The sequence below is a fragment of the Pseudochaenichthys georgianus genome, chromosome 5, assembly GCF_902827115.2.
Source record: "Pseudochaenichthys georgianus chromosome 5, fPseGeo1.2, whole genome shotgun sequence".
Lineage (NCBI taxonomy): Eukaryota > Metazoa > Chordata > Actinopteri > Perciformes > Channichthyidae > Pseudochaenichthys > Pseudochaenichthys georgianus.
Genome location: NC_047507.1, coordinates 6,079,433 through 6,101,324, shown reverse-complemented (window position 1 = coordinate 6,101,324; position 21,892 = coordinate 6,079,433). Strand labels below are relative to the sequence as shown.

At 40.9% G+C, this 21,892-nt stretch overlaps 1 protein-coding gene across 1 annotated transcript; it reads right to left on the bottom strand.

Annotated features, from left to right (window-relative positions):
- Positions 1–1,930: 1,930 nt before the first annotated feature.
- Positions 1,931–3,977, bottom strand: setmar (SET domain and mariner transposase fusion gene). The gene is made up of 2 exons (XM_034083827.2): positions 3,838–3,977; positions 1,931–3,163 (listed from the first exon to the last, which is right to left on the bottom strand). The coding sequence occupies exons 1-2, from the start codon at positions 3,937–3,939 to the stop codon at positions 2,123–2,125; spliced, it is 1,143 nt and encodes a 380-aa protein (XP_033939718.1). The 5' UTR covers positions 3,940–3,977; the 3' UTR covers positions 1,931–2,122.
- Between the last annotated feature and the right edge of the window lie 17,915 nt (positions 3,978–21,892).

Sequence of the window (21,892 nt, the reverse complement as noted above, 5' to 3'; positions counted from 1 at the left end):
GTCACATTGACAACAAGATAGCAAGTTGCCGTAAGTTATGGTCCAATTGTTAAAGTTGTGTTGTAATGCATTTAGTGGTGACCAGATTAGGATAAATGTAAAGCCCATTTTGAAAACAAATAATCTCAGGTTGCCCTCACAAAGGAGAAAATATGGGTCAAAACAACACCACTCCACTTCCACAACCCATGTGACAGCAGTCTCCGATCGGAGTGCACTCTCCCCCCCCCATGTATTCTCTCTCAGGCCCATTGAGGCTGCAGCACTGGTCCCATTACTGGATTATCACGGTCTCCATCCTAATTAACCCAGATGTGGATATTAATAAAATGAAAGCAGGTCTAGACTGGAATCGGGGTGGATTGAACAGAGAAGGTCCTGATTTCAGAAAGATCTGTCACACTCAAGTGGGACACATACGCCCCTCCTCTGACAGGGGAATGGAGTCTGTTTCTATATTAAAATACCCCCTGGCCTTTTGTAATTGGTCCCACCTCCCTTGGTGTTTGAGAGCAATGAAGAGCTGAGAATATCCACAGGAGGGGAAACCGCATTGCATGAAGAAAGAAGACAAATGTCAAGCTGATGGAAACACATGACAGCTATCACGTTTTGCTTTTTTTGTGTTTTCTTTTTGACTTTTGTCTACATTAACTTGTCCTAATTTGGGTTGCAATTAATTGTATTATTATAGTTGTGCTATTAAATGTGCTGGTAATTATATTTCATAGATCTGTCCTGCACGTAATCTGCCCGAATAATTATTTAAAGGGTCTATTCTGCTCATTTTAGCATTTTTTGCCTCTACTGTCACATGTTTACATCCTTAAAATGTTCAGAAAGGTTTTTATTTTTCTCATTCTCACTGCTTGTGCTGCTTTTTACTTTTTACGCTCCAATAGAAACCAGAGCCCAGTCTGCTCCGTTGTGATTGGTCAACCGCTTAGAGTTGTCCCGCCCCTTAGCCTATCACGTACAATGTGTTGGAGCGCTAGCCAATAGAATTGTTAGTGTTACATAGTGATGTCACTATGGGGGGAGTGTGTGGGAGAGAAAACTCCCTCACTACAGGAAAGGGAGAAACTTAAAATATATATATTATGACATCTTTGAAAGCTGTTCATAGCACCATTCCTCTCATGTCTGTCAGAGCTAAACCTCTTCTCCTTCATGATTCATGTGCCGAGTGAGAAATGTGACTAATGTTTCCAGGACAAGATGGCAGCTGTGAATCTGGTGGGAAATACACAGAACAAGCCTCCCCTGATGGAGGGACTGGATTTGACAAGTTAAAGAACAGAACGTAACTTCAACAAGTGTCTCTCTCTGACAAATACAACTTGGTTTTCCTGCCTTGAGACTTATTTTCATTGCAGCATCTTACACGGAGTGGACCAGGAGACACTGGAGGGACGAACAGGAAACAATGGCGGCTCAGACGTGACTCGCCCATCTGATTGTGTTTATGGGCATTAACAAGTTGCATTGTCTTTCTCTAATGAGTGCTTAAATGAACAGGGATGTTAGGGAAACTGAAAACGGAGCAAGACCTAACTTAATAGATTAAAAAGGTTATTGGCTATAAAAATAAAAACTGAGTGGTGGGCAGATGGACAATAAAACGATAATTATCATCTTTCCAATTAATCCTTAAAAAGCATGTATTGAGATATACACTCTTTCATCGTCTAAAACATTCTCAGAAAATCTAACCAAACTAAATTAATGTAAACTATTCACCTTCATCAGATGTTCCATCATTGGTTATGAATGTACTGCTAACATAGTCCGGGTTTAACTGGAAATATCATTGTTCTCATTTCATTTTGCACTACATTAAATGAGATTTTTTTTTTAATTCACACAACAATAAATGACTTTTACCACATGATTATTTATATACACTTTTCATTTATTGAATTACCAGTTACTATCATGATTCATATATTTACTATCATGATACTGTATGAAATAACACGTATTGGATAGAAGATGTTGGCCATATTGCCCATGGATAATACAAACAGACCACCAGGCTCGTCTTGAACACTTTCTCCAACATTAAGAAAATCAGTCTTAATATAAAGGCTTAAAAAAATATATATATATATGCCATTTAATTTCAGCGTTTTCCACTAATAATAGATAAGTCCAATGGAAGGAATTGGACACAGCTCTTGGCCCCACAGTGGCACTCCTTCCTCTGGACCCCATGGTTATCACTCTGTGTCCCAGCATCTCTCTGTGTCCCAGCATCCCTCTGTGTCCCAGCATCTCTCTGTGTCTCACTCTGTGTCCCAGCATCCCTCTGTGTCTCACTCTGTGTCCCAGCATCTCTCTGTGTCCCAGCATCCCTCTGTGTCCCAGCATCTCTCTGTGTCTCACTCTGTGTCCCAGCATCTCTCTGTGTCCCAGCATCCCTCTGTGTCCCAGCATCTCTCTGTGTCTCACTCTGTGTCCCAGCATCTCTCCGTGTCTCACTCTGTGTCCCAGCATCCCTCTGTGCAGGCGCTCTGTTTCTGTATCCTCCAGAGTAATCAAACGTCAGCTCCTCCCGTGCGTCGATGCTCCGCCCGGCAAACAGCGCCAGCCGGGGAACCACCGAGTGAACTCGGACCGGCTGCATGAGCAGGTTGGGCTGGCAGGAGTGGTTGAGAAAGCGCCCCACGTTTCCCACTCTGGCGGGGTCCACAAACGTCTCAGTGACAGAGCCTTCACCTGCGTGCTCCCTCACTGCGATTATGTAGTTATTGTCCTCCGCCCTTTGGGCCAGCTGTCTGCGTCTGGCCTCCTCAAAACTGATCACCTCTCCTGCGTACTCGCACACAAACGTCCCCTTTGGGAGTGATTTGAGTGTCCGCACCCCCCAGCCCCTTTTTTCAGTGCTGTACACCTCCAATTTGAGTGTGAGGCCTCTCTGCACCACCCGGTTGGAGCAGGCCTCGCCGCAGGAGCAGAGGGCGTTACACTCGAACACAGGGGAGCAGACACCGGAGTGTGTTCTGTGCAGGAGTGTGTGTGTGCTGTCGTACGCCTGCCCGTGTGTCTGCAGGCAGGAGCAGCTCTCAGAGGGGCAGGAGTGGGACAGGCAGGAGCATCCGGGGAGGGTGACCTCACTGGGGTCAAGAGTGCTTCCTGGTCCCTGAACATTATCTGGAGAATACTGAAAATATGACGAGAAGAAAATACTTGATTTATCGCAAGGGGACATTCACAGACTACTGAGCTACTGCCAGCACAAATAAATGTCAGGTAAAGTTTAAAAAACGGTAAGAAAAAAACCAGTTGTAACAATATTAGGTAAAAAATATCCATTGATTTATGTTTCATCAATGAATGTGCAGATGAATACATAAAAGAAAATAACAATCAGTTATCATTATCAAATACAGCTTTAGTTTCTCTTCATCACATTTTGTTATTATTGTCACTTTCATGTCAATAGCATTATATATTATAATGAACAATAAAGGTCTTTTAGAGCATCCTGAGTGAGGAGTGTAAACTAGGACAGCTCCTCTGGTTCGACAGAGGCAGTTATTTTAGATTGTATGTGCCGTAGTCAGAGGACTTCTCTGTAGCCGGTAATGATTTGCTGACACCTGCTGGTGAAATAATGTACTTCATTTGATCACAGGTTATTGTGCATCTAATAGAGGTATTAGTTTCACTATAAAGCAAGATGTAGCCATAGACTGTATGTAGTTTAAATAAATTGCATTGCACGTAGACAGAGTCAGTACTCTTACAATACTCAAAATAGCTAAATAAGTGGAGAGCTACTAAACTCTGTTAGACTCCAATGTGTTCAACTACAGACACACTAAATTACATTACCTGAAATTGAGGAAACGTCAGTACGGAGGACCTCTGCTCGATTAAAACAGGAACACTCTCAAGGCTGTTGCTCAAATCCACAGATCTGCTGTCAGAACTCATATCCGAAGTGTTGAATGAAACCAAACAGAAACATATGAGCTGGGATGTGTCGGGAGAAAAACTCACATTTCGAAGCTGTAACTTCCGGTAGTTAGATGACAGCCTAGCTCCATCTAGTGGCCATTTTGTATTACAACACTACTGTAATTACAGACCGTGGTTTGACTAGGTTAAATCAAATAATAATAATAATAATAATAATAATAATGCATTTTATTTATGGGCGCCTTTCAAAGCTCTCAAGGACATCTTACAGAGCATAATTAAAAACAAGCAACAAAGAAGAGCACACAGTAATACAAGACTTAAAAAATACTTAAAAAACAGAGACTTAAAAACAACAATCAGTTTAGCAGAGATTAAGAAATGGAATACGCCAGTTTAAAAAGGTGTGTTTTCAGGCTGGATTTGAAGGTTGGGAGTGAGTCCATATTGCGGATGTCTTGTGGGAGAGAGTTCCAGAGACGGGGGGCAGAGTGGCTGAAGGCTCGTGACCCCATGGTGACCAGGCGGGCAGATGGTACAGTGAGTTGGAAGGCAGAGGAGGATCGGAGAGTACGAGAGGGAGTGTAGATGTGAAGGAGCTCAGAGAGATATGGAGGTGCAAGAGTGTGAAGGGCCTTGAAGGTGAGGAGCAGCACATATGCTGTCATATACTGGAGTCTGGGTTGTATCTTTAATAGTATGTAGCTGTTACCACTAGAAGTACACAAGCAAACATGGCCAAACAAATCTTAACATTGACATTTTCATTGTGTGGAAAAGTATTGTGCCAATTGAGTAAAACATTGAATTATCCAGACAACTGTAGTAACGTCATATGGCCTGCAGATGACAGGATAAGGCAAAGTACTGGTATTACTCTTGAGAACTGAATATCTGCATAGCGAGCAGGTACAATCAAGAGAAATAGATAAAAAAAACATATAATGGCATATACAATCATTAAACAGAAATGTTCTTCTTAAAAGGCATAGCTTTCTTTTCTTTAAGGTTGAATCCTTGTTTTACACTCTTCGTCTTTCACTCCCTTTCTAAAGATAAACGCATGAAATCCCAAAGAAATAGAGCAGGGTGTCAAAATCAATTTCATCACGGGCCACATCAGCATTATGGTTGCACTCAAAGGGTCGGTTGTAACTTTAAGACTATATAAAAATACATATATAAATATTTAATACATATAACATAATGTATTATATTACATCATTGCCTCTGCATTGGATGATTATCGGATAGGGTAATAACTTCATAATTAACTACGTCTGAAAGCAGAAGTCTAGGGCAAATAATTGCAAGTCTCTTCAGTGAGAATGTCACAAAATGATTTAAAAAGAAAAGACAAATTCTGGAAAAACAAAAAAAAGAAGTGACATTTTGAAAAGGAAATCTAATTCTGAGAAAAAAAGCATATTTTCAAAAATGTGACATGCATTGTGGGACATGTCGTTTATGGGCAACGTGCTTCTGTAAAGTAGCATGTAACCGTATAATAAACATATTATATTCTTTGCAAGCTCTTGCGGGCCACATAAAATTAAGTCGCGGGCCGGATTTGGCCCCCGGGCCTTGAGTTTGATATCCCTGGACCTGGTAGTATCCGACATGAGCAGTGTTCATTGAATTAGCTTCCTATTGTCCGAAGATTTTAGACGGCTGTACAATTGCTGTTTTTCCCATGAATGTATGGTCTCCAGAGTGGAGAATCAATATGCATTTTGTTTTTGTCTGTGGATAAAGAAAGTTCTTCATGCCCAACCTTTCTATGATGTTGCCATGTGTAATTCATACGCAGTGGTTTAGTCTCTGCGGGCCATCTGAGGCAGATGGGGGGGAGGTCACTGTCAGCTGGCATTTCCACGCTGCACACAAGTGACCAAGGACTTTCCTTTGAGAATCAGCCTTCATCTTTGTCCTTGGGCAATATTCGAGCTGTCAGTTGTTAGTCAAGCATCTAAGTTTCACAGATTGCATACTCAATCACACGCTGAGATGTTAGAAGAAAGTATTTGACAATAAAGTCAATGATAGATTGACAGAAGTGACAACAACAGAGGTTGATGTTGAAAAGAAAGTGGGCGTCAAGACTCAACCTTTGTGCGACACAATCAGATCTTTCAAGATGAAACCGCTTTGAGAATACATTACAGACAATTGGTGCCATGTTAGTTTAGTGTGTTTGCAGATTGGAATATGATTAGTTTCGGTTCATAAAATATTAGTTACAAATGTTGACCCGCATATAGGGATCACCAAAATCATTACAATTAAATCTGAGGCGTACATGAATATCTGTACCAGAATATCTGTACCAGAATACACCTGTAAAATAACAGTAAAGAGCTGGCAGCAGAGACGCCAGCCATTTACTGTTATTTTTACGGTATCTAACTGTGAAATTATTTTACAGCCTATTACTGTAAAAGAAGATTACAGTACATTTCTGTATTTTTTTTTATTTACGGTAAAGAGCTGGCAGCAGAGACGCCAGCCATTTACTTTTATTTTTACGGTATATAACTGAAATTATTTTACAGCCTATTACTGTAAACGAAGACGCCAGCCATTTACTGTTATTTCTACGGCGGCCATACTGTAAAACGACTTGACAGCCTATTGCTGTAAAAGAGAAATACATTATATCTTTCCTTTGTTTAAATTTACAGAAAAAGTATTGGCATCACAGACCCCAGAAGTTTATTGTAATGTTACAGTATCCATACTGTTGAACAATTGTTAAAACTAATTAGCAGTTCAGAATATCTAAAAGGTTTATCTTAAATTGAATTCAGATATCATTCTAGCATTTTTGTTATGTTGGCTACATCTGCTTTAAAAAAGTCTTCATAATGAAAATGATTTATATCCATCAAAAAACATTTTATTTAAAAGGACAGTGTCAACATAAATAATGCTTTTCCAAAATACAAAAATGTTTGGACAATCCAGAGAAACAAGAGATAAACATAGCTAAATAAAATCTGATAATAGCCCGGGAGACCTTGCATTAAACAATGTGTCTTAATACTCAAGATAAAATAATGAATGATACAAAGAATTCTGTGACGTAAACCACTTAAAAGATATTTCTCTGAATTTGCTGCTGTGGATGATCTCGTAACTGAACTAAACTAAATTATTTGAAGATGAAACAGCTTTGAGAATACATTACAGACAATTGGTGCTATGTTAGTTTAGTGTGTTTGCGGATTGGAATATGATTAGTTTCGGTTCATAAAATATTAGTTACAAATGTTGACCCGCTTAGGGGGATCACCAAAATGATTACAATTAAATCTGAGGCGTACATGAATATCTGTACCAGAATACATGGTAATCCATCCAATACATGTTTAACTCAAACACACACATGTCAACTTCATGTTGGTGCGAGAGGGAATTCTAGGATATGACTAAAGTCATTAGGATTCATCCTCTGGGAATATTGAATGTATGTATTTAATATATTGCCAGTCCATCAAATAGATGCAGTATTTTTGACATGTTTCACCAGCTGGTGATGCTGCAGGAAAAGTCAGGGTGTTTACAACTAGGGTTCATCCACTGGGGGACATGAATGCCGACCTTTTCCAAGAGTATTGGACTGACTGACTGACAGACTGATATTGCCGTCCCAAGAGATGCTGCTAGCTTTGATAAAAATAACCCTGGTTTCTGTGGCGCTGAAGCTCAATGTGGATATTAAAAAGGTATTAGACTCACTTTCATAAATCCACCAACTCATGATTTTTATGTCTAATTAACAATATTTTTGTGAAAGCTAACTAAAAGAAAATAACTTTGAATGTGGCTTTGAAGCACAAAACCATTCTCCCTATATGTTCTTGTTTGCCAATTTTAAGGAGGAAAGGTGGATACTCTGCCTCAAGTACCACATATCTTCAAGAAGTATTATATTGTATTTTCCATTTCCTCACTCATATGGTTTGTTTTAGAACATTTTGAACGTTTCAAGTTGATTTGTGAACGTGTCCATTAATTGAATAACATATGTACATTCGTTTTTTTTATTGTAGTCTTTAAAATTGCCCCTAGAGTATAACTTGACATTGGTTCTCATTGTGTCCACTTACAATCGGTTGAGACGGACTCCCTTTCTCCAGATGAGGCTGAACGTTGGGGGTACTTTGGTTTAATGAGAACACACACACACACACACACACACACACACACACACACACACACACACACACACACGCATGTTCTCAGCGGGGGTTATCAACAACAGTCCAGCACTCCCCCCTGCTCCTGTGCTGATTGACTCGGCCTCAAATTGGCTGCGATGCTTCTTCTCCTTGTGAGGAGCGAGGCCCACTGGATGCTCTCCGGCTGCTCTGACGGTGCAGAACAAAGGATATATCAAAGGTTTCCCTCTCCTGCCTTCGTCAGCTTGAGTAGGCATGATTATAATGAGTTGACCTCAGAGGAGCACAAAGGGGATTCTTCTGACTACACCAGTGAGTTCATCAAAGGCCATCAAAGGCAACACACAGAGATGTACGTAGAGACTTGGGACGGAGTGGAAAAAGTGAGGGTTGGAAAACTTAAGGACCGAGAACCAGAATGGCACTAGAAGAGTTTAGACCGCCGTAAAATCAGTGCCATATCTTGGATTGTAACCAATTCAATTTGATCAAAACTTTATTGTCATTGCATAGTACAAGTGCTGAGACAACAACATACAGTCTTACTGCACAGCATCTAACCGGAAGTGCAGTACAGTGAAATATAATGCGTCTATCAGGCCCATTTTCAAATCTGCCCACTCTATGCCCTTCCACCAAGTTTTATGAAAATCAGGCTAGTAGTTTTTCCGTAATCTAGTCGACAAACAAACCGAAAACAAACCGAAAACATCACCACCTTGCCGTAGGTTATCAAGGTAAGAAACATTAATAAGAAAGTTTCAAGCACACTAACAAACAAAACATTCAAACTTTTGAGTGGAATAACAATTCACCCATGGGACTCCTGGGTGCGTTCATCTGCTGCAAGGCTCAAGGGTGTTTATCAGCATCCCGAGGCACACAACAGATTTAACTCTTCACTCTGAGTTTGAGAATGCTAGAAAGTTTGACAAAGACACAGGTTACTTTACCGTACACAGCTAAACAAGAGTTGTATTTCTTTATTAAAACTTGCCCTAAGTAAAAACGTTACCATTGGCTGCTTGGTTGTGCCACCGCAGAGAAGGTCATGTTGAGCAGAAACATTTCTTAATGTGTTTTCATTTATGCATTGATACAGAGAGACACTGTATCTAAAAGTCTTCTGTAAAAACCTTTGACTCTAAAATGTCAACAGTACCGGCCTTCGGAAGAACACATATTTACGTTTTTACGTTTGAATATAACGACATTTCAGAAAACTTTCAATACAAAAATGAACTGTCTCAACAAAGCTGATTATTCCAATATGGATGTTTCATGGTGATATCTATTAGTTATCATTTTAACCATATTCCACTGTCTGTCCTTACACTTAAGCATGTGCAAGGGCAACATGGCTTGCATAAAAGTAATGTTTTATCCTGGGGGAAATTGGGTTCTGTTGTTCCATATTACAATGTATTAAAATAAAACATTAAAAAAAATACAATATATATAAAAAAAATAAGAAGCAATAAAAAAATATATATATATCATAAAAACATGAAACATTTAAAGTAAAGATATCAAATAAAAGATCAAACAAAATATATAATGTTATGTTCTATATAATATGCAAACAAATCCTTGACAATTAAGGTAAAGGGGTATGACAGTAGTTCATAACGTCTTTTTCAGATGTTGAACTCTCCAATCAATACCCTTTGTCTTATTCCATTTATCCAGCTGTGTGTCAGTTTCGGTGTTTTGAATAGGGTTTTATATAATCAGTGAGCACATTCTCAGCACGACCCATTATTCTGTCTAAAGGACAAAACAAAGGCTCTCCGTTTGTTCCAAAGACATGTTCACTTGGCCTTGTCAAACTCAGTTATTGAATTTAAATCCCGCTGATCCGTTCATGTGTTTTAGTAGCACTACCTGTCAGTCCCGGGTTATGAGCAGCTCCAGAAAGCCTCGGTTCACTGAGCTATAAAAACATGGGGTTTCACATCCTCTGTAACTGTCAGCAGTGGTAACAGAAACAGTGTGTGTACTCACCGTTCACTGCTCATTTTCAGCACCTCTTCAGTAATGATCATGCATCGTAACTGTCTCCACATTTCTCCGGGCTGTCACTCCATTCTGAAGCGTGCACATTAAAATGGGTTGTCAATAAGAAGTCCATTTGTGCCAATTGCAGTGCAGAATGATAACAACGCACAGCACTGAACACCCTTTAATGTAATGTCATCATCATGAAAATGGAAAATGGAAAAATATGAAAAAGCATTTGACTGGTCGGCAATTTCTATTTTGTTCCTTGCATAACATGTAATTCTTTGTGAAAGTATTTACTATTGCCTGGAGCTAAATATGTTTAAAATGTTTAAATGACAGTCTCTAATTTTACAGTTCTCCATAATTGAAGTGCCATTTTAAAATAATTGTCTTTGACTTGAAACAGCATGCTCCTCAGGTTAACCAGACAAGAGTCTTAAACCATGAGTTAAAGGTGGGGTAGGTACGTTTGAGAAACCGGCTCGAGATCGCTAGAATTTGAAAATACACAACCGGAGAAAATCTGCCACTTCCTTACAGAGCCCCTCCTCCAACACACACGAACGCGCACATGACCAATGAGGGCACGAGATAAGTTTGTGCACAGATGGAAGGCTGACAGGCAGGTAGGCCATCCGGATTGGTTGTACTTTTTACAGTATTACGGCTTCTTCTACAGATGAATTTCTTTTTTGAATTTTTTGTCAAAGCACTCATTGCTATCGGGATGTTAAAAGCATTCCATGGAATATAACAAAAAGTGTATCTCGAGCCGGTTTCTGAAACTTACCTACCCCACCTTTAAGTGGTACCTCGAAATATACATTTTTAATTCATGAATCCACGGCAGGGAAGGGCAAAACTGAACAGGACTTTCCAAGGGACGACATACAAGGATCTCACAAAGATTAACAAAAGACAAGGACTTAAATACAAGCAGAACTACTCACATATAAAAGACATAGCTGGATAGGGTAGACAAAACACCAGGTGAAAAGAATCAGGCAATCCCACAGTTTAGAAAACACAAATACAGGAATTAAAAACAGATTACAGAGCTTTTTTGAAATATAAGAGGAAACACAAAGAAAAACTGTTACTATGTAAGTAAAGACTTTAACCAGATACAAAATATGTCAGGTTATCGGGAATCGTGATCAATCCATTGAAGCTCAGAAAGGCCGGATTGGTAAAATCAATGCTTTCTTCTCACTGTCTCTCATGTTCTGATGTTAATAAAGGTCTTCATAAAGGCAGGACTCGATTGGGTTCTGTATGTCAACAGCTGGTCGACCTTTTCTGACCTGCTTCTAATGTCACCATCGTGCAGCAGAAAAAGCCAGAAGCAGCATAAGGTCAGGCCAACATCTGAAGATAATATTGTTATGCAGGCTCAAATCTATAGAAGCTGCCACTGGGAAGAAAAATAAAGAGATGAGATACAAGTCAAATATTGAGAATTCTCATTATTTTGAGATGTTCAGTCATTATTCTGAGATAAAAATGACTTACAAGATCATTTGCTTCTCTTATGGCGCGTTTCCACTGCAGGCCTCGCTCGGTTTGGTTAGGCCTTATTAGGCCCGGCTCACTTTAATGCTGCGCTTCCATTACAGTTTAGGAACTGGGGCAGTTACTATAGTAACGCAGTGTAGGCGGATTCGTGACGTCATCTTCAATGAGCGCCCCAGAAAAACAACACAGCCATTAGCTCTTAGCACTCAGAGCTCACAGCTCCTCATATCTGTTCAGAAACTAGACAGAAGTTAAACAAGTACAAACCACAGACTGCCTGTGTCATGGCGAATACAGTCGCTGGTTTATTTATGACTGTAAGGCAAGGCAAGGACATTTTATTTATATAGCACTTTTCAACGCAAGGCAATTCAAAGTGCTTTACAAGAAAAAAATGAAAGACATTAAGCATTAAAAAAGAAAAGCTAATAAAATAAACATTAAGGAAAAATACATGGATAAAAGTTACAGTGCAGTCTAAAATATGAATAGTTCAATTAAACATTACAAGAAAAGTACATGGATAAAAGTTACAGTGCAGTTTAAGATGTGAATAGTTCAATTAAAAGCAGCGACAAAAAGAAAAGTCTTCAGCCTGGATTTAAAAGTAGTAAGAGTTGCAGCGGACCTGCAGGTTTCTGGTTTGTTCCAGATATTTGGAGCATAATAACTGAACGCTGCTTCTCCATGTTTAGTTCTGACTCTGGGGACAGAAAGCTGACCAGTCCCTGAAGACCTGAGAGATCTGGATGGTTCATAGTTTAGCAGGAGGTCAGTAATGTATTTTGGGCCTAAACCATTCAGTGCTTTATAAACCAGCAGCAGTATTTATAAATCTATTCTTTGACACACAGGAAGCCAGTGTAAAGACTTCAGAGCAGGAGTGATGTGATCCACTTTCTTAGTGTCAGTGAGGACTCGAGCAGCGGCGTTCTGAATCAGCTGCAGCTTTCTAATAGATTTTTTAGTGAGACCTGTGAAGACACCATTGCAGTAGTCCAGTCTACTGAAGATAAAGGCATGGACAAGTTTTTCCAAATCCTGCTGTGACATTAGTCTTTTAATCCTAGATATGTTCTTTAGGTGATAGTAGGCTGATTTAGTAACTGTTTTAATGTGACTGTTGAAACTCAGGTCAGAGTCCATGACTACACCTAGATTTCTGGCTTTATCTGTTGTTTTGAACATTGCAGGCTGAAGCTCAGCGCTAACTTTTATACGTTCTGCCTTGGCTCCAAAAACCATTACCTCAGTTTTATCTTTGTTTAATTGGAGAAAGTTCTGACACATCCAGTCATTGATTTGTTCAATGCACTTACTCAGTGTTTGAATTGGAGCATAGTCTCCTGGTGAAATTGTTACGTAAATGTGTGTGTCATCCGCTTAGCTATGGTAACTTATTTTGTTGTTCTTCATTATCTGAGCCAGTGGTAGCATGTAGATGTTAAAGAGAAGAGGCCCCAAGATGGAGCCTTGAGGAACCCCACATGTCATATTTGTCAACTCAGATGTGTATTTACCTATATAAACGAAGTTGTTTCTGTCCTTTAGGTAGGATTCAAACCAATTTAGAACTGTTTCCGAAAGTCCCACCCAGTTTTCCAGTCGGTCTAGTAATATGCTGTGGTCAACAGTGTCAAACGCAGCACTGAGATCTAATAATACAACACTGAAGTTCTGCCACTGTCTGTGTTTAAGTGGATGTCGTTAAAGACCTTTACAAGAGCAGTCTCAGTGCTGTGGTTTGGACGAAAGCCTGACTGGAACACATCGAAACAGTTATTTAAATGCAAGAAATTACTCAACTGTTGAAAAACAACTTTTTCAATGATTTTACCTAGAAATGGCAGGTTTGATATGGGCCTGTAATTGTTCATTACTGAAGCATCTAGATTATTCAGATGCTGTATAGGCCGTTGTTGTGAGTGTGGACGGTCGGAGCATATATAACGTTAGCTTAGCCAAGCTACATTTAGAAAACACGCATTTTAAAAAGGTTTTTCGCCTGCCGTCTGTCTGCAGACTTGTCAAAGCATTAATTCATGGTTTTTACTAACCGGTATCAGTATGTTGTTACTTCGGCATCATTTTGAAACGTGTATTACAATTAAATCACGGTCAAATATGTTCATCTTGTTGTAGTTGTAGCCCCCTTGCCAGCGATTCTCTCTCTAGTTTAGCATACTCAGCCCGACTCAGCCTGGTTGTTCCTGGCCCTAGAACCACAATTTAGTCGGGCCAGAAAAAAGGTGAAAAAGTCGCCCCGGGCCAAAACTAGGCCAAGTGGAAACGCAACCAAAAACGGGCCCCGCACGGCTCGGCACGCTTAAAGCGAGCTACCCGCTGCAGTGGAAACGCACCATTAGTGGCGGAAATTGACTACCATACACATCTGCTGGCTTTCTCTTGTTGTAACACAGATGCACAAATAAAAAATGCCCATAGGAACATATAATGCAATGTTTGTACAGTTTTTATGGAGTAATCAATAGAGAAATGGGCTGAGGCCATTGTATCTTTTTCTTTTCTTTTTCGTTCATGTCATACAAAGCGGAGCGTTGTCTGTAAAATTGTTTACCCATCGCATGTGCCTACTAAAATAGTCTTTTGTTTATTAGCCTTGTATATTCTGTTTCCCATGGATTGTTATGACATAACTACAGAGCACTGGATATGCCTGTTTGAATAAAGACACAACCGTGACAGAAGATGGAATAAGCATGAAGCAGCGAGACTTAACACATATTCACACCAAGAGTTTCTGCAGGCAGAACGCAGAGCTGTTTAATTGGGCCCGGGGAGAATACCTCAGAACAATCCCTGCAACAATTCATTATGCATTTAACAGATGATTCATAATCTGGAAATGCTTTATGTTTCCAGACTTCTGTTCTCTTTCCCACAGTACTCCTGCAGTATCCAGGTATAGAAGCAATCATGTCATCACGATGCAGTCCTTGACAAACTATTCTCTCCAGGTGATTTTTTTCAATTTATATGTTAGAAAAGGCTTGAATAAATAACAATATCAGCTTTGACTGCAGACTGGATTCTCCAGGCTGTCGAGATGTCCCATTACACTTCAAAGACATTTCATGTTTTGTTGACACTGGTGGCACTAATTGCCTCATTGCCGCCATGCTGCAGAGACCGAGATGTTTGTTTTATCACCATTGTCATGATCATTTCACTGATGAGTGACCATTCTTGGAATAGGCTGTTTGCATTCTGTTTGTTTTTTTGTAAAGATGATTCAAGCGCGCTATGCTGTTATCTTTCTAAAGATTTGTGTTTACCTTTCCTTTGAATTGCCTTGTGTTGAAAAGTGCTATATAAATAAACTTTCCTTGCCTTTCCAGGAAAGCATTTCCATGCCTTCGAACTATGCCAGAACATCAAATATGTGCTAGCAGGTGTTGAACAATGGTATGCACCAATGATCAAAACTAATGTAAGCATACTTCATCAAGACCATGAGTCTACAGTCACTGAATCAACATTTAGAGGATGTACTATTGGATGCACTGTTGCTTTGAGCTATACGTTAACGTCAGCTTGCTAACATGCTTACAATGACATCGCTAACGTGCTGATGTTCAGCAGGTAAAGTGTTCCCATGTTAGACATGCGTTCCTGCGTGCACCGCTCTGCTCTACTTGACGTAGCAGCGTCTCCTGAAACTGCCTTGAGATCATCTTCAATGTGAAAATGCAATGGCAACAAGCAGAGAAAGGTCTGCACTTCCTCAATTGTACGGCGTAGTGTACATAGTGTCCAATATAGCTTTGCAGGATATCATTTTTTAATTAGAGGGCTTTAAAAACTTGGGTAGCTTGGGTATTTAAAAATGTCTGTTCTGTCCCATGTCAAGCTAGTGATGCTTCTTTCTGACCAATCAGTGGCCTGCAGTGTTGTGACCTTCGAGTATCAGCTAAGGTAGTTTTGAAACATGACCTAGGTTGTATTAATAAAAGTACCAGGTACCATGTACTGTCCACATATTTTGCTAATGGAAACAAACGAAGATTAAGTTGAGAAAAGCTCCAAAGCTGATGTTTTTGCTGTACAAATTAAATTGTTCTTACCAACAAAAGTCGATGGCCGGCAGGCAAATCCAGGAGCTTCAACTGTACCACCTTCTGCACAGCACCAGCCATCAAATGCTCGCTGTGTAACAAGCACTTTGTGAGCAGTTAAATATATCTTTGTACGTGTGAGAATTGGGGAATAATAACAAGCATACAGATGCTGTCTCTGCTGGGCGGGAAGATGTGTGATGTCACACCCACACTCTCCCTGTATCAACGAATGTGACTGATTGCTTCAACTCTAGTTATACATGCCTTCTCAGGCTCCGTTTACACGGAGGCGAAACTGAGAACGAACAGAATTCGATATCAAAACAGTATTCCGTCCACACGAAATCGGCTCAAGAAACGTGTCCGTCCACAAAATACACCAAAAGCAGCGAGCATGGTTGCCTGGTTGCCCTTCTGGTTATTCCCCGGAGAACTACATTTGAGTAACATGTAGTTCATGTAGTTCTCCATGTCCACTTGTTGCTGATGGTTGTGGTAGAGGAGCTGTAGATGTTGCACTAACATCTGTAGCATGGTCAGTAGCGTCTGGAGTGGAGTGCACCAGCTGGGCGTAAGCTGGTCGTAACTCTAGGTCCGGCGTAGAACCGAAGGTTAAGACCAAACTAAAGTTATGACTAGTGCACCACTTAGACTTAAGCCCTGCATGCGTTGCGCCCGGGTGTAACTTGTACGCCTAGTAGCCTATGGAGCAGGCGTAAATCGGAAAGACAGACTAGTATCCATAGTAATGTAACGATATATAAATAACGAAGGCAGGGCGTCTTGTTTACATGTTTAACAATGAAAGGGCATTAAGAAGAGAAAGAGTCGTCCGTGATTGAACAAACCCACTGGACATCTATTCGGACAGTGAGCTGAGGGAGAGGTTCGTTTCGGCAGACAAGCCCTTTTTGACTTAATCGAGGAGATCTCCTCTCGTAAGCCATTTTTATAATATATAAAATGCCAGCCTTTTAATGTAGATATGCTAGATTGTTTTTTGCTCTAACTTAACAAACTGGGCCTTTTTTTGTAGGTTTCACCGCCTCCAGTGAAATGCGAAAGCACCCTGAGCGCGTCTGCGTGATCATTGCTGCCACTGCGGTGCGGCACAACATCTGGTGAAAAAGAGAATCCCCCTTCCGATGCCAGGAGAATTGTTGACCACCTGTGGCTCCTGCTGGCACCCGTGAAGATATCGGTGGACGACTTACCCGCAATCAACATAATAAACAACCTATAGCCCTGTATATTTGTAATATGAACGCTGTCAATTGCATTTCAATAAGCTCCCATTAATTGCGACCACATATTTTCATTAGGCCGTTTTATAGCCTATTTTATTAAAAAAACACACACAAGAACATTAAATAACAACATTTGGAGAACGATTAACATGAAATTAAGATAAAAACAAGTAGGCTACAACAAATATGATTAAAGAATGGCGAATGACACATTGTCTTCTTCAGTGATTCTTTGCTGATTCTTAAGAATTATAATTTGGAGTCTTAATTTCTTCTTCTCCAGCTCAATTTTGTCATGTTCCACTCTCAGTTTTGCGGTCTCCACCTCCACACGAACGATCTCTTTCTCCACCAGTTCCCGCTGTAGCTCTGTAAAATCCCTCTTTCTTTTTCAGGGTGGGCGTCATTTGAGATACCTCTTGACTCATCGCTGACGCTGTGGGTGTGGGACTTCCCTCTTCTCTGCGGTCCTCTGAGTCAGTACAATTGCAAGTTATTGTCAGTTACTGTCAACCCTGTGATACGCCATTGTTGTTGGCGAAACGCATCAGCAATGACACGGGTGACGCGGGGTGAGCAGGAGAGGCGGGGCTATCGCGCCATTGTTATCAGCAAATGATCGTATAGGACGTACACACAGAGCCATTTGGCCCCCCAGAGCGTTTCGTCCGCAGATCTACCCACCTTGGGAGCCGTTATCACAGGGCTATCGGATCGGGCTCCGTGTCCGCGGTTCCGCTACGGCCTCGTGTGGACGAACCGTCCATACGATAGAGAACTGTAGCGGATACAACCCGTTTCGTCTCCGTGTAAACGTGGCCTCAGTGTCTTGGACAAACCGCTCAACCCTAACCCTAAATCTAACCTAGCCCTAACCCTTAATTACCTCTGTTAATAGGTGTTGATTTCCCAAATACAGGGATCAAGGAGCCAGTGTACTCGGACCCATTAAAAGCAGTTAGCTGTGTCGATTACAAGAAGGCAAATAGTCTCACTTCAGTTTCATTTACTGAGCTGCCATCCTTTCTTTTTCCCGCAACGTGAAATGTACCTATGAATGTACTCAGCATTGGCGAGGTCCGTTTAGATTGTAAAATAAAACTACAATTTCAACTTCAATGGTTACAGTTGAACTACTTATTTAAGGATACAATGTGCTGAATTATTATATAATATACTATATCATATAACACTGCACAGGGAATGTCCCCGTAGCTGAACCTCAGCTGGAGAAAATGTAGGAAACAGATAAAACAGCAACTAGTTTGTCCATTTCATACATTCACAAACCTCCCCTGAAGACAAGAAAAGAAGGAGTTCTTACACATCATCACTTCACCCTCTGCCCCTACCGGAGAGTAATCTTGTGAGAGGAAAAGCACCTGTCAATTAGGAAGAGGAACCTGTCACCGGCTTGCTGTCAGATGTGACCTTGTGTGGGGTGATTCATGCTGGGTGTAATCAGAAGAGGATGTTTGAAGGTTAATCCTCATTTTATATTCCCTCTGCATTGAGTAGGTGGAGCAGCTATTTGTGTTTTAGAAGCTGGTATTAATATTAGATAAAAGGAGTAACAGTATAAGCCGTGCCTGGGACTCACTCAGCTACTGTATCTGTATACTGTATCGTCTGACTGCCAGACAGTTTTAAGTACAGTCAGCAGGCAGCGAATGGTTTCATCTGGTGGCTGGAACTGTGAGGTTTACCACCAATAGAACAAGGCCTGTCTTGTTTATGGATTAGCTGCTGTCAGGAAACTCTCGATTGGTCATAAACAACAGTATTTACCAGCGACGTGCAGTCAGGGGAGGCAGGGGAGACAGAGCCTCACCTGTCATACTCCAATGTAACGGAAAAACAACTAAATAAAAACTAAATGGTAATAATAATAAAATGTCTCCACTGATCTGTGTTTTAAATGTGATTTATGTACGATTCCAATCTCTTTTTATAGTCAAAATCAGCAAATTTGCCGAGCTTCGCTACAACTACGGATAGCGATGAGAAGTGAGGCAGGGACGAGCTCTGCCTCTCGTAAGCCTGGAGCGCGGGCGCTAATTTAGCGCGGGCACTTATTTTGTGAGACACATTGTTTTCTTCAGTGATTCTTTGCTGATTCTTAAGAATTATAATCTGGAGTCTTAATTTCTTCTTCTCCAGCTCAATTTTGTCATGTTCCGCTCTCAGTTTTGCGGTCTCCACACGAACGATCTCTTTCTCCACCAGTTCCCGCTGTAGCTCTGTAAAATCCCTCTTTCTTTTTCAGGGGGGGCGTCATTTGAGATACCTCTTGACTCATCGCTGACGCTGTGGGTGTGGGACTTCCCTCTTCTCTGCGGTCCTCTGAGTCAGTACAATTGCAAGTTATTGTCAGTTACTGTCAACCCTGTGATACGCCATTGTTGTTGGCGAAACGCATCAGCAATGACACGGGTGACGCGGGGTGAGCAGGAGAGGCGGGGCTATCGCGCCATTGTTATCAGCAAATGATCGTATAGGACGTACACACAGAGCCATTTGGCCCCCCAGAGCGTTTCGTCCGCAGATCTACCCACCTTGGGAGCCGTTATCACAGGGCTATCGGATCGGGCTCCGTGTCCGCGGTTCCGCTACGGCCTCGTGTGGACGAACCGTCCATACGATAGAGAACTGTAGCGGATACAACCCGTTTCGTCTCCGTGTAAACGTGGCCTCAGTGTCTTGGACAAACCGCTCAACCCTAACCCTAAATCTAACCTAGCCCTAACCCTTAATTACCTCTGTTAATAGGTGTTGATTTCCCAAATACAGGGATCAAGGAGCCAGTGTACTCGGACCCATTAAAAGCAGTTAGCTGTGTCGATTACAAGAAGGCAAATAGTCTCACTTCAGTTTCATTTACTGAGCTGCCATCCTTTCTTTTCCCCGCAACGTGAAATGTACCTATGAATGTACTCAGCATTGGCGAGGTCCGTTAAGATTGTAAAATAAAACTACAATTTCAACTTCAATGGTTACAGTTGAACTACTTATTTAAGGATACAATGTGCTGAATTATTATATAATATACTATATCATATAACACTGCACAGGGAATGTCCCCGTAGCTGAACCTCAGCTGGAGAAAATGTAGGAAACAGATAAAACAGCAACTAGTTTGTCCATTTCATACATTCACAAACCTCCCCTGAAGACAAGAAAAGAAGGAGTACTTACACATCATCACTTCACCCTCTGCCCCTACCGGAGAGTAATCTTGTGAGAGGAAAAGCACCTGTCAATTAGGAAGAGGAACCTGTCACCGGCTTGCTGTCAGATGTGACCTTGTGTGGGGTGATTCATGCTGGGTGTAATCAGAAGAGGATGTTTGAAAGTTAATCCTCATTTTATATTCCCTCTGCATTGAGTAGGTGGAGCAGCTATTTGTGTTTTAGAAGCTGGTATTAATATTAGATAGCAGGAGTAACAGTATAAGCCGTGCCTGGGACTCACTCAGCTACTGTATCTGTATACAACACACTCTCACTCCCTAAGCGTCCAATAGTGACGTTTGGTCAGTGTCCGTGGCGTCCAATTGTGACGCTCCTAGGCTCCTTCAGCGTCATAAAGGGACGCAAATAGCTTTCAACTGATTGCAATGAATTCCCATCTGCGTCGGGATTTGACGCTCATGGAAGCACGGCATTCGTTTATGTCGGCTGCCCTTAAAGGTAATGTGAGCATCCATTCCCAGGAGTAAAGGATGGAAGAAGACACTACACTACCCAGAATCCCCAGCTATCGTTTGGACTACACCATGTGCTCTTGACAAACCCGTGATAGTCCTCAAGCTCTGTGATTGGAGAGTGTGCTCCGAGGGTTAAGCCGATTCTCGAACAGCACTTGAAATGGGATGGAACCACCGCAGACTGTCCAAAACTGGATTTGAACGGGTCCACCGCGTCCCCCCTCCCCCACCCCGTCCCCAGAACTACACATGCTGGCTATTCTGTTTCGCAACATGTTCTCTATAGCACGTCTCTACTGGGAGTTGTAGTTTTAAAAGACGTTTTCGTATTTCCCATAATAAGAAGTTGCCAGTATTAAACTGTGTACATCCCTGGAGGTTTAGGGGACAGGAAACACTCACATTTAAAACATATAATTAATAAATGGTGCCCATTATGGGCAGTATTAATATATATACCCACATGCCAGCTAAGGTCAGAAGAGCTTTATTTAACAGCTGGTCTTATGTGTGTGACCCCTGTGATAACATTACATTACATTAATTGATAAGCCTGAAACATGCACTTGTCAAGGTTCAGAGGCACATTGTGCAAATATGGCAGTAGCCATCGATCAGCTTAAGATAAGATATACTTTATTGATCCCAAGTTGGAACATTTGCGTTACATCAGCATGTGTAACAGTTAAATATGCAGTTGTGTTTATTTGAACATCATTTAGTATAATCACATAAATTCTGTGTTTTATATTCAACAATTCTGTGTTCTTTATTTATTGATTGTTCAATACCTGACAAGGCCGGAGATGAAATATCTACATACATCTCATAAGAGTATAATACATTATGTATAATATCAGTTAAAATAAGTGCTTCAACATAGTTAACATTGCTGGAGGTATGCACACATATTGATAGATGTCTTGTAATGCACTGTTGAGGAACCTGCGACCCAAGTTTTTCATTCAGTGCAGAACTACACCATAGTTGTGTAGGCCTATATGATATGTCAATAAACCTTAGAACATCTTGAAATCTTGAAAGGGATGTGCAAAATAGTCATTATATACAGTATTTAATTAACAATTAGTAGAGAATAACGAGTAATGAATATACTTTATAGGGATCGTATTAATATCTAATAATAAAAATATTGAAATTCAATAACATGCTTTAACCACCAGGTGTCCCTTTATATAATCTGTGCACCTTTATGGTGTAAATACAGCCTATCTA